This window comes from Stylophora pistillata, chromosome 1, assembly GCF_964205215.1.
Source record: "Stylophora pistillata chromosome 1, jaStyPist1.2, whole genome shotgun sequence".
NCBI classification, from domain to species: domain Eukaryota; kingdom Metazoa; phylum Cnidaria; class Anthozoa; order Scleractinia; family Pocilloporidae; genus Stylophora; species Stylophora pistillata.
The window spans coordinates 34,362,224-34,377,288 of NC_142519.1; the positions used below are offsets into that span (position 1 = coordinate 34,362,224).

Genomic DNA, 15,065 nt, shown 5'->3' on the forward strand with positions numbered 1-15,065 from the left:
CATATTTGCCGTGTGGGAGCCCAACACAGAGAGCCAGTTATCAATTATTCTCTTGAAGATGCGTAGAGATTTTCTAGTGCGAATATCCTCAGGAAGATCCAAAGAGAATATCCAAAGAGAAGCTCCGCTATAACTGAAGCTACGCTTCAGGAAGTCAGTTCTTGGTTTCGGCAAGTACAGTTTTTGGCTTGCGCCACGAAGATCAAAGGACAAGGTTCTCGGAGTGAACATGTTACAAAGATAATTTGGGGCGAGCTTATTAACGCATTTATATATTAAATTTGCCGTTTGCTTTGTCCTTCTTACTGATAAGTTATCCCAGCCGAGAGAGTTGAGGAGATAGCTAGAGTTCGTATTATAACGTGATTTAGTAATTACTCTGGCAGCGCGATTTTCTAGTTTCTCACTCAGCTGTTGGGACAAGCCATCCCAAATAACACCAGTTGCAGTGATCAAAATGTGGTTCGATAAGACCTTTGTATATTTTAATAGCGGTGTGCATTGAAACAAAAAATCTAATTCGCTTCAGTGCACCGATACTGGAAGAGACTTTTTTTGAGATTGCGTCTATGTGCTCCTTCCAGGATAGGTTTTCATCTATGTTCAATCCGAGAGCTTTGCTATGAGCTGCTTGGTTTATTTTCACGCCCTCTTCATTAACATTTATTGTCGTCATTTAAAGACTGCAATTTTTGACGCGAGCTAATGACCATGAACTCAGTTTTTGCCACATTGATGCTTAACTTGTTTGCTCTGAGCCAGAGATTAATGCTTTTCAGTTCAGTGTTGATTTGGGTCTCGATACCATGCATGTCAGATGCAGCAAAGGTGACATTCGTGTCATCAGCGTACATTCTAGGAGAGCCTAGGCACAAGCAATTTGGTAAGTCATTTATATAGATCAAGAAAAGTAGAGGACCAATTATTGATCCTTGGGGAACTCCATAGTTTAGAGGGCTTGCACTGGAGAGGTGATTGTTTACATTGCATCGTTGTAGACGATTTGTTAGGTAAGACTTAAACCATTTCAGTGCATCTTGTTCCACTAAGTCCAGTCAGCCAAATCCACCAATCACAAAATTTATCACAATAACTATAGCAACAACCACTTATCCTAAAAAAACTGGAAACTTCCAAAATATAGGATGTTTCAACTGGAGATATTTTCCCTAAATGTTTTTCTTTTTCTTTTTCTTTTTTCAGAAATTGTCATTGAGGGCTCGACACTAACGGACTAGTAGAAATTGATTTGTTGTCGCGACTTCTCGATCGATCAATCAATCACTCAATCAATCAATAAACTTTATTTAAGGAGGGATGCTCATTAACCCAAGGAGTTATCTAACATGAGAATTGTCCCATGATTTTTATTATGAAGAATTCTATGGGAAAATTCACTACTTGACGAGGGAATTCCGCATTAAATTCCACGCGAAAACCGATATCACACGGATCGCGAAGCGATGAGTGTCAAATCGGTTTTCAAGTGCAATTTAACGCGGAATTCACAAGTCAAGTAATGGATTTTCCGTGATTCTCATAATTGAATAAAGATAAGAAAAAAAAAAAGAAAGAAAACAGCATCACTTATAGTTATGTATACGTAGATGAGAAAGAGTTTTCAGCTCGCAGTTCCACGCAAAATATTTTTTAATTTGGTTCTGCATTGTGGGCTTTCAAGCTCTTGCTCTGCTGTGGTTCAGTCAACATCAGCAGAAAATAATGAAGAAATACCGGTAAATGAATGGTAGTTTGGAAAATAGAATGCTGGAATTTGGAACCGGAACGGAATACTCGGAGTACCCGGAATGACCAAAAAATAATAAAGTTTTAAAAAAATAAAAGTAAATTAATAAATAAATAAGAATATTGATGATTAAAAATTGATGATAAATTCACAACTTAATTAAATAATTTAATACGAAATTTTTCTCTGAGGGTCCCAAAACAAAAAAAAAAAAAAAAAAAAAAACACCGGTGCTGTTCATGGAGATGCACGTATTACAAGTAGAAAAAAACAGTCTGCGTCAGGCCAGTAGCCCATAAAGCCTAAGCGACGAAATATTTCTACTCTCCCTCCCCTCTGGATGGGATGCTAATCCATCACATGGTTTCTCCCCGTTCGTGTCCGATTTCTCGCCATGATCATTAGGCCGCCACGCTTTTTCAGCCGGAATCATCGCAGAAGATTAAACAAATGCAATATTTCCAATTAGTTTAATAGTTCAATTGTAAAAAGCTCCGAACTATTACAAATTAATACTCTACCTTAAATAATTATTAACCACACATTGGGAGCTTTCAAAGCAGCTACCGTTAAGACCAGCCGTCTACAGTTAAAATCGAGAGATCGTCAGTTACTCGACACCTTTTCGTGTCTATTATAAATATCTTGAATATATACCTTTGAATATAAACCTTGTTTAGAAGAATCCATCAGTACAAGATATATATTTAAAGGTAAATATTGTGGAAAGACGCGAAAAGGTGTCGAGTAACTGACGATCTCTCAATTTTAACTGTAGATGGCTGGTCGTAATGGTAGCTGCTTTGATAGCTCCCAGTCTGTGGTTAATAATTATTTAAGGTAGAGTATTAATTTGTTATAGTTCGGAGATTTTTAAACTAATTGGAAATATTTCATTTGTGTAATCTTCTGCAATGGTTCCGGCTGGAAAAGCGTGAAAGCCTAATGGTCATGGCGCCCTGGCTAGACATCCTATAGGCGTGTAAATGGGGGGAGGCGAATTTAAAACGGGGAGTAACCATGTGATGGACTAGCATCCCATCCAGGGGTAAGGGAAAGCAGAAATATTTCGTCGCCTAGGCTGTATGGGCTACTGGCCTGACGCAGACTTTTTAAAATTCTAATACGTGTATCTCCATGAACAGTGCCGGTAAGTATTTTTTTTTCGGGACCCTCAGAGACAATTTTCGTATTAAATTATTTAATTAAGTTCTGAATTTACCATTAATTTTTAATCATCAATGTTCTTATTTATTTATTTACTTTTAATTATTTATTTTTTAATTTGTTATTTTTCGGTCATTCCGGGAATTCCGGGTATTCCGAGCATTCCAAATAATCTAAGTACTTCGGTTCCGGTTCCGAATTCCGGCATCCTATATTTTCCAAACTACCATAAATTAATCGTAACAAAAATTGCTTTTCAAAATCTTTTTATTGTGGAAAGTATGTTTTCGTCGATGCAAAATAGCAATATAGGACATTCGAAGACTGTGAAAAGGTCTTGCACGTTACTTTTACTGCTCCACGCTTTAGAGGAAAAATACTCATCCGTGATTGCCTACTATAGATTCCACTTGTGACCAGGCTCACAATTGTGCATGACATCGCAATATTTAACAATTATTCCACGAGCGCGCGTTGGATATGAGATGATCTCATATCCAACAAGTGCGAGTGGAATAATTGTTTCATTAAAAACGTTAAATTAAATTATTAAATTTTATTAAATTTTTAGCTTTCTTTTAATTTTAAGCTGACACGTACGCTTACCATATTTGTAGATTATGGTATATTGGCTGATATACCATACTGGCTAAGCCAATAAAAAGTCTTGAATTGCATTATCCAATGATCTAGTTTTTAATAATTTTTGTTATAATTTTAAAATTACATCTTAAGAAACTATTTCCTATGATAATCAAATTATCATACACACAGGATTTGCATCATAAATTTCCTTTAAGTTGCACCATCACACCTAACTATTTCCTATGATAACCAAATCATCCTAAACACAGGATTTGCAGCTAAATTTCCTTTAGAATGATCACACCTAACTTCCAAAATTTTAGAGAATTTCCTGCTATTGTTCGATTCCTTATAAAAGAAGTACAGTTAGTTAGTTTAACTTAGTAGTTCAGAGTGTCAAGACCAGCACTTACAAGTTCAGAACCTCTTGGTCACAAAAAAGTAACTCCAGTACATGTAACCTCAAGTTAGTGACCTATTTTACTGAGGATTTGGTATGTCACATTTGACCTATTATTGTATGTCTTACAGTTTGAGTTCAAGAATAATATGGTTCATGTGTACTTATCTCAATCCAATTTAGTCATTGCTTGAATCCTTATATTAGTTGATTCATGTTCAAAATGTGTCAAGATTGCATTCAGCTTTCGGGACATTGCATTTATCTGTATACTTGACTTAAAGTTCATTGGTGAAATCAGATATTTCACTACAGTCTTCATTGTTTAGTTCATCAGTAATGACAGATGTTGTCCTGTCACAGAATGAGATTTTGCCAGTCTTCCTAGTTTTAAGTCGAAGGAAAATATGAAATTGTGATTGAAATTAGTCTTATTTAATGTTATGTTGTTTTGCGCTATTGTTTTATCAGTATTGACTTGTTTTCAGTCATTTCATGTATAATTCTAATAGCCCACCATTCAATAGCTCTATGTTTGGTTAAGAGAATTAAGTCTTTTAAGTGTCACACAATGATTACTGTTCTGTCATGCAATGCTTTAAAATTGTCTTGTTAGTGCCTTGCTATTGTATGACAATCGATTGTATTTTTTACTAATTGTTTTATTTCATTATTTTAAATTAAAAGCACACACAACCCACAATTCCGCTATTCGCTCCGACGAAGGGCTAACGCTCGAAACGTCAGCTTTTGTAATCGTTACGGTGGCCAATTTACCATTTCAACTTTGTTGATATATCCAAATTATTTTAAATTATTGATTTGCTATTTGTCATTTATTATTTCTTTTAGCTTGCAATCACCCTTTCTTTTTATCAGTATTTCTTTTGTACTTTCCTGTATAAATAAATTTTATTGTGGCTATAAGTCTGTCTCGTTGTTCAAATAACAACATCAGAACCTGCCTCGGTCACACACTACCTAAGCGTTTACACACCTAAAGGTCCACTAAAGTGTGAAGAAGGCAAAGCAGTGTTTTTCAGACTTTGTTTTCACAACTGCCTAAGTCACGTTCACTACTGCGAAGGTCACTCTCATCTTTATTTATCAATCTAGTCATCAAGGACAGTCACAGTTAGAGACGGACAGAGAAAGTGGCGCTGATTTGACAGTAACAGTGACAGTGAAAGTAACAGTAACATCTACAGTCACAGTAACAGACAGCGGCAGTGACAGTGACACTAACTATAACACTGACACTAACAAGGACTGTGGAAGAAAAAGTGACAGTGATTGTGGCGGGGGAAGTGACAGTGAGAGAAGTGGTGACAACACCAATGACACTGACAGTGATAGAAACATTAAATTGTCATTGACTGGGACAAAGACAGTGATACAGACAGCGACAGTGATAGTTTACCGATGACTCATAAAGTCGATATACCTCCGAGACCCATTGTGTCGTGCGTGAATACCATCACATACTTGTCTGCTTATGCAGCGAACATCCTAAGAACACTAAGAGGTAACTTAGATTTCGCAGTGCCCAGCTTGGCCCACTTTGCAGTATCTACCATCAGTGGCAAAAGGATTCAAGATAGCAAGATCATGGTGTCGTTGTTTACCAACTTTCCGGTCAACTTAGCTGTACGAGCAGCTCAGCAGAAACTAGAACACGATCCCAGTCGACCCAACACCTAATCACATCACAGACCTCCTAAACTTCCTGTTGAGATCTATGTACTTCCAGTAAAATGGATCATTTACAAACGGACAAACGGACAAAAGGAGCAGCTGCGCGCAGCCCGGATTCGCTGTTGTCGCTAACCTCTAAATGGAGATTTTTGAAGAAAATGCATTAACATCATCACCCTACAAACCCAGGACCTGAAAACGCTAAGTAGGCATCAAAACTATTCCTTGTACGGGGGCGCCTTCAAATCCACCATGGCGTGTGCTCACGCGAAACTAAAGCAGCAAGGTTCACCCGATTTCAAAGTACGTGAATCGTGAAAGGGCAAGCAAACGTTTTCCGTTTCACGTAAACGGGGTGCTTGATCTCTCTGTCATAAAAAGAATTACCCGGGTTATATGAGAACCAGGAACGGTAAAAGCAGAGAAAGAAGGAAACAAGGAAAGAGGGAATAATGACAAATTTTATTGTTGATGTCGCTGTGAAATGTCTACATTAAACAGAAATTATCCTTGACAATGACAACCATGAATCTACTTCTCACTCTTACATTTTCCTGCTGAATAAAGACTAACTAGCTATGAAAGAGTAAAAAGCAACTAAGAATACTTCCTTTTATTTAACCAAGTTTAATTCAGTTTTCAGAGCTGAGGCATTATCTTTACAAATCATCTCATCGAATGCCAATCCACGTCACTAGTATTACTTTTCATCCACATTATACATCCTTGGTTAAAAGAAAGTCATTGTAGACGTGCTTAAATCCATCTTTACATTCCATCACGCACAAATGTATATCCTGGAAAGCGACCAAAATAGTCATCAAATGGACGTTTACGTTTGGACTTAATCCTCACTCATGGACTGGGTCCTAGATCCAGTAGATGATGTTGAACTGGTTCGAGACATTGAACGTGTACGCAGTGTTGGTACTGTAAAAAAAAAAAAAAAAAAAAAAAGAAGAAGAAAAAGAAAAACATGCTTTTAAGTTTTGCTACAATCCCGTCGAGTTCTCTTAACCGTATCTTGTACTTTAATGTAAATCCTTCTCATACACGAGGTGAAGTCATAACACGAGGTGAAGCCATAACACGAGGTAAAGCCAGAACATGTGGTCACTTGTGTTTAAAGAAATGGGGAGGGGCTTGTAAAGTCAGAGTATTTATCTCCTCCTAGCTAACCTAAATTCAAGATGCGCGGCATTGAATTCCACGAGTGCTATCATGATAAATAGGCACAAAAAATGTCAATCACTGTTGGGCCCCGCCTCTAGCGTTTGCATAAGATAATCGCTTCACTTTAACCAGCCAAGGAGCTCAACCAGTTCCCAAAGCTTGAAATTCACACCAGCAATCATGCCAGGTTGACGCCTTAACTCAAAACTATTTTCCATCTCGTTTCAGGAGTAGGTATTTGATGAAAAGGTGCTAAACATAAATTGTAGAAAACAGTTTTTAAATTAAATGTCGCGTGTTTACGGTGAAATGGAGTAGGAGAACTTGAATACAAAAGACGTTTTGTTGTGTAGCATCGCTGAGTATTTTTACGGGTTGTGCCGTATTTTGACGAGCCCTACGGGCCCTACGGGCTCGTCAAAATTTGTACTTTTTTGGATAATTTGTATTTTGACAAGCCCGTCAAAATACAAATTCTCCAACACGCCAATTTAATATCCAACACGCCAAATTGTTATTTCAGTGCGGGCGAATTTCGCGGATATTTATTAACGGGCAGTGCGTAACAGAAGTGTATGCGAAGTGGAACCGGGAATTGGCGCGTTGTCGTGTCGCTGTTTCTATTTTCCCCAATAAGTGAAGAAATTTCCTAGTCGTCCACTTGTTTTTCTTCGTTCAATTTCTCTAATAAACTTGTATCTATATTTGCTAGCCATTCCGACTCTTCGTCGTCAGAAATATGATTCAAATTGTCCGCCATTTTTTTCCCGTAACTTCAATCCAACTCTTCCCTTGCGCGATGCGAGAAAACCTGTCTAACCGGTTCTCTGGAGTACAAATATCGCGTGATATTTGTACTCGTCTATGGTGTTATTTGTACTCTACAGAGTGTAGTTGGATAATAAATTCTAGATACTTTTGGTCTCACTCTGTGAGACTGCTCTGAAAGCTCACGAAAGTCACAGACTAACTGACTTGCAACCCCGATAGTTAGTGGCTTTTTTAAAAAAGTAACAACAAAAAAGACCAGACCTGAGCAGGGGTGCAGATCTGCGTAGAATGTGTGGAAGAGCACTCAAACAAGTACAAGTAATACTTATACTTAGAGCCATAATACTTATACTTGTAGCTATAAAATACTATTTTTTTTTTTTTGGTAAGATACAGTGATTGTGAGTGAGAATGTCGAGAGGGAAAGAGTCTCACAGCTCTAACTATCAGCGTCTTTCAAACATCATCAATGAAATTTGAGACTTCTCGAGACATTTCAAGAAATACAAGCCCTGGGATTCTTGTGTTTGATAATGGCCAACTCAAACGTGGTGGCCCAAAAGATGTTACTTCAACTATTGGCACAACTATGTCTGGCTCAAGGTCAATAAATCAGGGATACCTAAAAAGTAACCGGAACAGTCCTTGAAGTGAAAGCCAAATGGTCCTTCCTTCTAGTAATGGAAGTGCTACTAGATCAAAAGGGGCAACGATGGCATTTGTCACTCTTGCACGGAAAGAAGTGCAATTGATATTGCAAGGAGTGCCAACGAATCATTCGTAACAAATCCCAACAGAATCTCATCAGTTGCCCACCTCAGAGTAAAAGCTTTGATTCAGTACTCTTTTTTAACATTGTTTCTGATTGTGTATTTGTCCCCCTCACCAGGAGGACGTACAAATGAATGAACCTTTATTTAAGTGTCGTAAAAATTCTAGTACAGGACAGTACTAACTGGGGACACTAACAAAACAAAACTAGTTAAAATAAAGTAAAGTTGTCATAATTAAGATGTAAGAATGTAAAAATGTAAAATTTCTAAAATCATATAAATTTACAAATCATAAATAGCAAGAGGAACAACTACTGTTGTCCAATGCGGAGATATCTTTACAGTTTATCATTCGTTTAAAGCCTTTCAGAGTTGGTGCATTTCTCTCAGAGCTAGACAACTTGGACCATAACAATGGGTCCAAGTATCTGATGGAGTGCCTTCCATACTTTACAGTATTATATCTTAGGAGGATAAAGTCTGAGTACAAAGGACAGGTACTCAAATGAGTAATCAATGGACTTGGCAGCCAAACCGCAAAACATTGCTACATTCTTATGCAAAATAAAGCTGTTTAAATGGAATAATCATCCAAGGTATGTTTCTTTGAACATAATTATGAGACCGAGCTTAACCTTCTCAGTTTCTCGACACATCAACAAAGAGGAAACCCGTACAAGATGTCTAGATCGACGAGGCACAGATTTTGGACAGGGATCCAGGCTGGTGTACGAAATGTTTTAGTCTACGTGTTGCATGTCAGGTCCAACAGTTGGAAATTTACAAAGGACAGTAGAGGAAAAATAGCAACCACTTGTTTCGGGTAAGAAGGAGGATAAACTGCCAAAAACAATTCAATTAAAAGCTATAGAACACACAACTTGAAATCTTAGCTTTGGCACAGTCCAAAAACAAATAATTGAGATGAGGAAACTACTTTGCACAGTTGACAAAGACAGTGAAAATTCTTTACGTCATAGTTTCTTCTCTGCAAGTTACACTGAAATCTTACCCAATCCAAGTCCTTGGATAAACAGCAGCAGCCCTTCTGACATCTTCTCAGGCTGCGTATAGAAAGAAATGAACCGTTAATAAACCCATTTATTATATAGCTGGCAGCGCCCGAATCCTGTGTTCTGATTGGCTACACGAGCGGGCAAGATGGGCCGGTATTGTTCGCTTTGATCCCGCGCAAGAAAAAAGTGCGTAAAGCGGAATTGCAAAGTTCGTAGCTTTTGGACAATGTCGGCAACGGAGTCGCAAACAGCGGCAGAAGACAGTCTAAACAAAGAAAAAATTAAACAACTCCTCAGGTTTAATGCGCTACAAACACAATCGGCTTTCTCTCCCGCCTCTCGAAATAAACAAATCATTCTTGATTCTTATTAAAGAGAAATCTTTTCGCTATACAGTATAAATCCTTTACTGGCCAAGCTCGTTCTTCTTTTTTATGTTTATAAACGCAAAAAGAACTCGGCCAATAGCCTAACCAGGCCAGCTTAATCAATAATGTATATTTATTTCAACTACTGGTTAAGCTGTAGTTCTCTGTAAAAAAGCATTTTCGTTCAAACACGAGGCTCACGAGGAACTGTCAATAAATGTCGATCATACCCTTGAATTTGTGGAAGTTATCCAAACACCAACTCATTTTACGCTACTACCAAAAATTCAGTAGTTAAGACTCGTTACATCGTTAATTTTTGCTAAAGACCCTCCAAGAAATTCCTTTTTCGCATGCAGCAAGCCAAAAACTACTGAAATTGAGACGCAAGGATACCTACACGAATCTAGAAAATGAGAACGTAACAAAAAAATGGCCATTCTCAACAATAGACTACAACAGGGACAATGACTCCAAATGTTTGCAATTCTTGTCGGTAAATTACTTGAAATAAAATATACAACCTACTGAGTTTCTGGTTTGAGGAATTTTTGCTTGCTTCTTTATGAGTTGCCAAAACATCTCCAAATCGAAAAACCAGAAACATTCGAGTTACTTTTTCCTGAATTGTTTGGGTTTGCAACAAAGTTGAACTCAGAGAAACTAATTTCTGGCTTCAATTTCGATAATTTTAGCTTACACAACTACAAAACAGAATTTTATCAATTTCTTACTGTAGATAGGTCTCTAACAGAAACAAACTACATCAGGAAATATAAGGGGAAAATGAGAGAAATCCATTTCTTGATCGCTGCCATTGATGACTCGATATTAACAAATTTTCCCTCTTAGACTGAGAGAAAAATTTTAATATTTAGACATGTTTAAAAACACTTGTACGGTATGTACACACACACACACACACACACTGTGTGTGTGCCACATAGGAGTTCATTTTTGAAAAATCCACATCACAACATTTGTTTCAGCCATGTCGTAGATATTAATAAATACGGCTGTTGCTTTCCAGACTGTTATGCATTTAATTTTTCTTGTTCAAAGAAAAATAGCAGGAGAGCTTGATTCAGGCTAAGTAAATTTAGTGTTTAAAGACCTTTTCTTCCAGGACACTAGCTCCACAGTCAGGGGTGAGAAGACTCTTGATTTTCACATCTGTCTGCTTCAGTACATCACCATAATAAAATTTATCCTCCTGCAAAGTACAACACAAAGAGCTAAAATCGCTAATTTCGTATCCACATCCTGTGAACTACAGCAGTCATTCGATGCATTTTATTAACACCTGCTCGAAAATAATGGCTAGAATGAAATTCATATCTGAAATGAAATTCATCTAGAATGAAATTCATATATTCATAAAAGAGGTAGACCACTTTTAATGTTACAACTATCAATTTGTCAAACCATTTGTCTTAATTTCAAACAGTCAATTCATTGAATCATCCAAAAACAAACAAAAGTATTGTCCTTGTATAATTGTGTCAACTTTATTTGACATTTTTTTTAGTACTTTGTGCAGAGCAAGGAGTGCCATCTCATCATTTCTAACAAACCCCAACAGTACCATCCAGGGTAAATCTCTTAATTTGGTATTCTATTCCGCATCGTTTGTATCTGTGTATTTGTGGGCCATATCAGCTAAATGTACGGGTACCTATATGAGTAATTCATGGATTTTGGTGAGCATAGTAATGAGTCCTTGCTCAGTGCCTTTCTTTAACTGCACTCTGTGCCCTGTAGCTTGCCAAGCCATTCTCATATTCTTGTTCAAAATAGAAGTATTTGTGATAACTTTCCTGTTTACAATTGCACTGGCTCACTATTGAGTAGGACAAGTATCAGAGTGGAAATCAACTAAGACCTCGTATCAGTTCGAGTCATCTCAATAAAATCTGGTTAAGCATGGAGACGACATTAGGAAGATAACGATTGACCAAAAGTAAGCAAATATTTGACAACGAAGAACATAACACCATTGCATGTTGTTTCTGATGTAAGCAGGCTGCACTGGGGTTGTGAGAATAGCTTACTAGGGCAGAAAACTTAGAACGGTTTAAAGACTGAGCACAGTTACGTGAAGCCAGGTGCATACCGTATTCTTGCGATGGGGAGAATGTTCACCAGTCACCACTAGGACTCCTGTCTTTGCACTAAAACAAAGGCATGATGAAAGTGGATATTCACTGATAGAGTAAATGAATGAAAACTCGAAATAAAATCCAAATTAACACAATGGTTGCTAGATGTTAGGCTAATTTCGTTTGAAAATGAGATTCGTTCCCAACAGTCCAGAATAAAACAAGCAACAATTGAGAGGTGCACGCTTCATCTCAATTCACCAACGTGAAATTAACAGCTTGGAATGTTGTTTAAAGTAACCTGTTCACAGGCTCTTATAGGAATTTCTAAAGCAAAAGTTGAAATTGAGCTATTCATGAAGTAAAGCTAACTTACTCAAGTTTGTGACCCTTCATGTCCTTCATTAGATCACTGCGGCTGAAAGCAACAATATGCACTGAGTAAGGGGAATTTTGAAATATCACAAAATGAAAATTACTGAAAGTATTCTGTATAAACCCTGCATTTACTATGTTTATATACTACTTGAAAAAGACATATCACTTCTTGGTAACACTATTTACTGGTCATATGTAAATGAATGTCGGCATATATAATAAAGAGCACACAGATTCTAATAAAAATTTCACTTTGACTGTGATTTACCACTGTACTTTACTATTTAATTTACTTTCCGTTACTCTTAAGCTGTGATTTAAACCTAGAATATTTGATTCTATAGACCACTTTCATAAATGGCTGCCGGATTAATATTCTTTTGTTTAAATTTAAATTGGCCTTTCTGGCCTCGTTCTCCAGTACAAAATTCAAAAGAATACATTATCTCAAGCGAGGCCAAAAGGGCTAATTTAAATTTAAACAAAAGAATATTAATCTGACAGCCATTTATAAAAGTGGTCTATTGACCACAAGATTATTCAGCAAACTCTTTGTAAATATGTGGTCCATGAAAATGCCTTGAAAAGGCTCAGGTGCTATTTGACAAATCGTCAGTAAAGATGCTATGTAAACCACAAACTTTCTAGAAGAGGCCCCCAAAACTGTGGACCACCAAAAGGGTTAAGAATTGCTCCCTTCCCTCTCTGGTCTACATAAACGACCTAATGACTTGCTTGATTGTATAGTGGTGAACCTAGAATACTTAAGCTGCATTTAAGAAGCTGATCTTGAGACCCAGACTGAAAGTGAATTGAAACATATTGATCACTGGTTAAAAGCTAGTAATTCAAGTATCAGTGTTGCCAAAACAGACTTAATAATGCTTGGGGAAAAATAGCAGTCTTAAAAGGCCCATTTCCAGCCTTGATGCAACGCGCGCCGCAACCTATTTCCTGTAACATGAAATACCTTGATTACTGAAAACCTCCTAAAATCGTCTTTCTAAAGAGCCATCCTGGACATATAGTCAATCATTTTACGCTAAATACAACAGAGTCGAGCCACGCGACTCTGATGATCACTTCCGTACAGGTTGTCGAAACGTCAGTCACCAGCACCGACAACAGTCCTACTCAGGACTAACACTCACCCGGACGATCACACTACACTTTCATATGTTACCCCCGGATTCAAACTTCATTCCAAAGTTTCCTTGCAGTATTTTGAATTTAGTTCGTATTTAATTGGAAATTGTACCCCTCGAAGAGTAAAGTTTTGAACAATATGTTAAATCAGGCCAACTCTTGCGAGATCTGTTCGCAAGATGAAAGCACTTCCATTACTCCTTTCACAGACAAAACAAAGAACCACATCCATCTCAGATCAAACTGGATCCCACCCGTTCAGCCTTAAACTGCCCTTGAGAGCTACTTGGAAAGATTACTGTATCCCAACCAAAAAATAATTTGTAACGTAATGAGGTCACGGCTCTAAAAGATTTAAAAAACAACTCTGCTTTAAACCTCAAAATGCAACACACAAACAGTCATCAGGAATAAGACAGAAACAAAAAAAAAAAAAACAGAAGAATCCAAAGTACAACTCAACACCAGAGTCTACTACAAACCTCTCAAAGCATCGATAGTAACTGAAACACTCAGGAAAGGGTTAATGAGATCATTGACCAAATGCATCGGCGGAAACACATTGGTGACATGACTGAGAAAAAAAAAAAAAAAAAAAACATCCGACCATCTCTTGCAAAAAAGGGAAAATCCCATACAAAAATCTCACACTTGTGAGAGCAAAAATACAATTTGAAGGCGATAATGCAACGCGACCACAAAAGCCACATCGGGAGTCCGTGCCGGTCTGTCTTCACCTTAATCCACAACGTGACAACGTAAAATTAAACGGACCTATCAGAGGCGCTATTTAAACAAAAGCAGCGGTTCAAAAATAAACAAACAAACATGTGAGCTTCACATTAATGAGAATCTCTCATGATAGGCCCTCTTATGTCCACTATCCGTGCTCCTAATGTACAAGCACATTAGCTTATCTCTGTAATATGCTCATCCTAGAAACTCAAAGTTGCGATTGCCAAGAACTGACTACCTGAGGCGTAGCTTTAGTAAAAATAGGTCCGCAATTCATACATGTGTGGCTTACGAAATTGAGCTGCTTTTTAATGTCTGATGTTTTCTTGAGTTTCAATTAGAAGAGCTAATATCTGATTACAGTTAGATAGTTTTCTGGTGTCTTCTTGAGCTTCGATTAGAAGAGCTAATATCTGATTACAGTCAGATAGTTTTCAGTATTGTTCCTGTTCATTGATAAAACAAGATAACTAGCACAAAATAGTCCTGAAATGTTCATTTTCAAGATGAGGGTTAATGGCCAAACTTTGTAATGGGGGTCTCATTTTGACAAAAAACACCCCAAGGATGCACCTGTAAGCCTAGGATTTTAGGAACTAAAATCCACGTCAGCATCATTTCCCATGGTGGCCTGATACATTTAGTCATAATTTTGTTTACTTAACGAAGTGGAATTGAGTTCTGAAGTTTGTAGGTTGATTGTCTTTTCCAAGGTAAGTGATGTGAAATTAACTCTAGGGAAGCATTTCACATGAGTATTTTTCGCATTTTGTGTACCAGTACACAAGGACAAAACTTTCCAGAAGGGCCAGGTCATTCAGGAAATGATGTAATATACACTAGAAGCCCATGGGGAGCGTGATTTGGTTTGAAATATGACTAATTTTGGACAAAACATACTTGTTAAGTGACACAATGCTGAGTGTAGGTTTCTATTGTCCATTAGGGCACAAAGTTCTATTCTTAGTTGGTTGACAGCAAATAATTTACTATAATTATTGTATTTGGGTTT

General features: G+C 37.4%; 1 protein-coding gene across 1 annotated transcript in view; it reads right to left on the reverse strand.

Moving 5' to 3' along the window:
* Positions 1-6,035: 6,035 nt before the first annotated feature.
* LOC111342271 (protein NDRG1) overlaps positions 6,036-15,065 on the reverse strand; it is a 55,680-nt gene continuing 46,650 nt past the window's right edge. The window contains exons 11-15 of the mRNA XM_022949333.2: positions 12,171-12,212; positions 11,809-11,866; positions 10,810-10,908; positions 9,324-9,375; positions 6,036-6,524 (exon numbers count right to left, since the gene is read on the reverse strand). Of these exons, the coding sequence (XP_022805068.1) occupies positions 6,439-6,524; positions 9,324-9,375; positions 10,810-10,908; positions 11,809-11,866; positions 12,171-12,212 (337 nt within the window). The 3' untranslated portion in view covers positions 6,036-6,438. The remainder of the gene's footprint in view (positions 6,525-9,323; positions 9,376-10,809; positions 10,909-11,808; positions 11,867-12,170; positions 12,213-15,065) is intronic.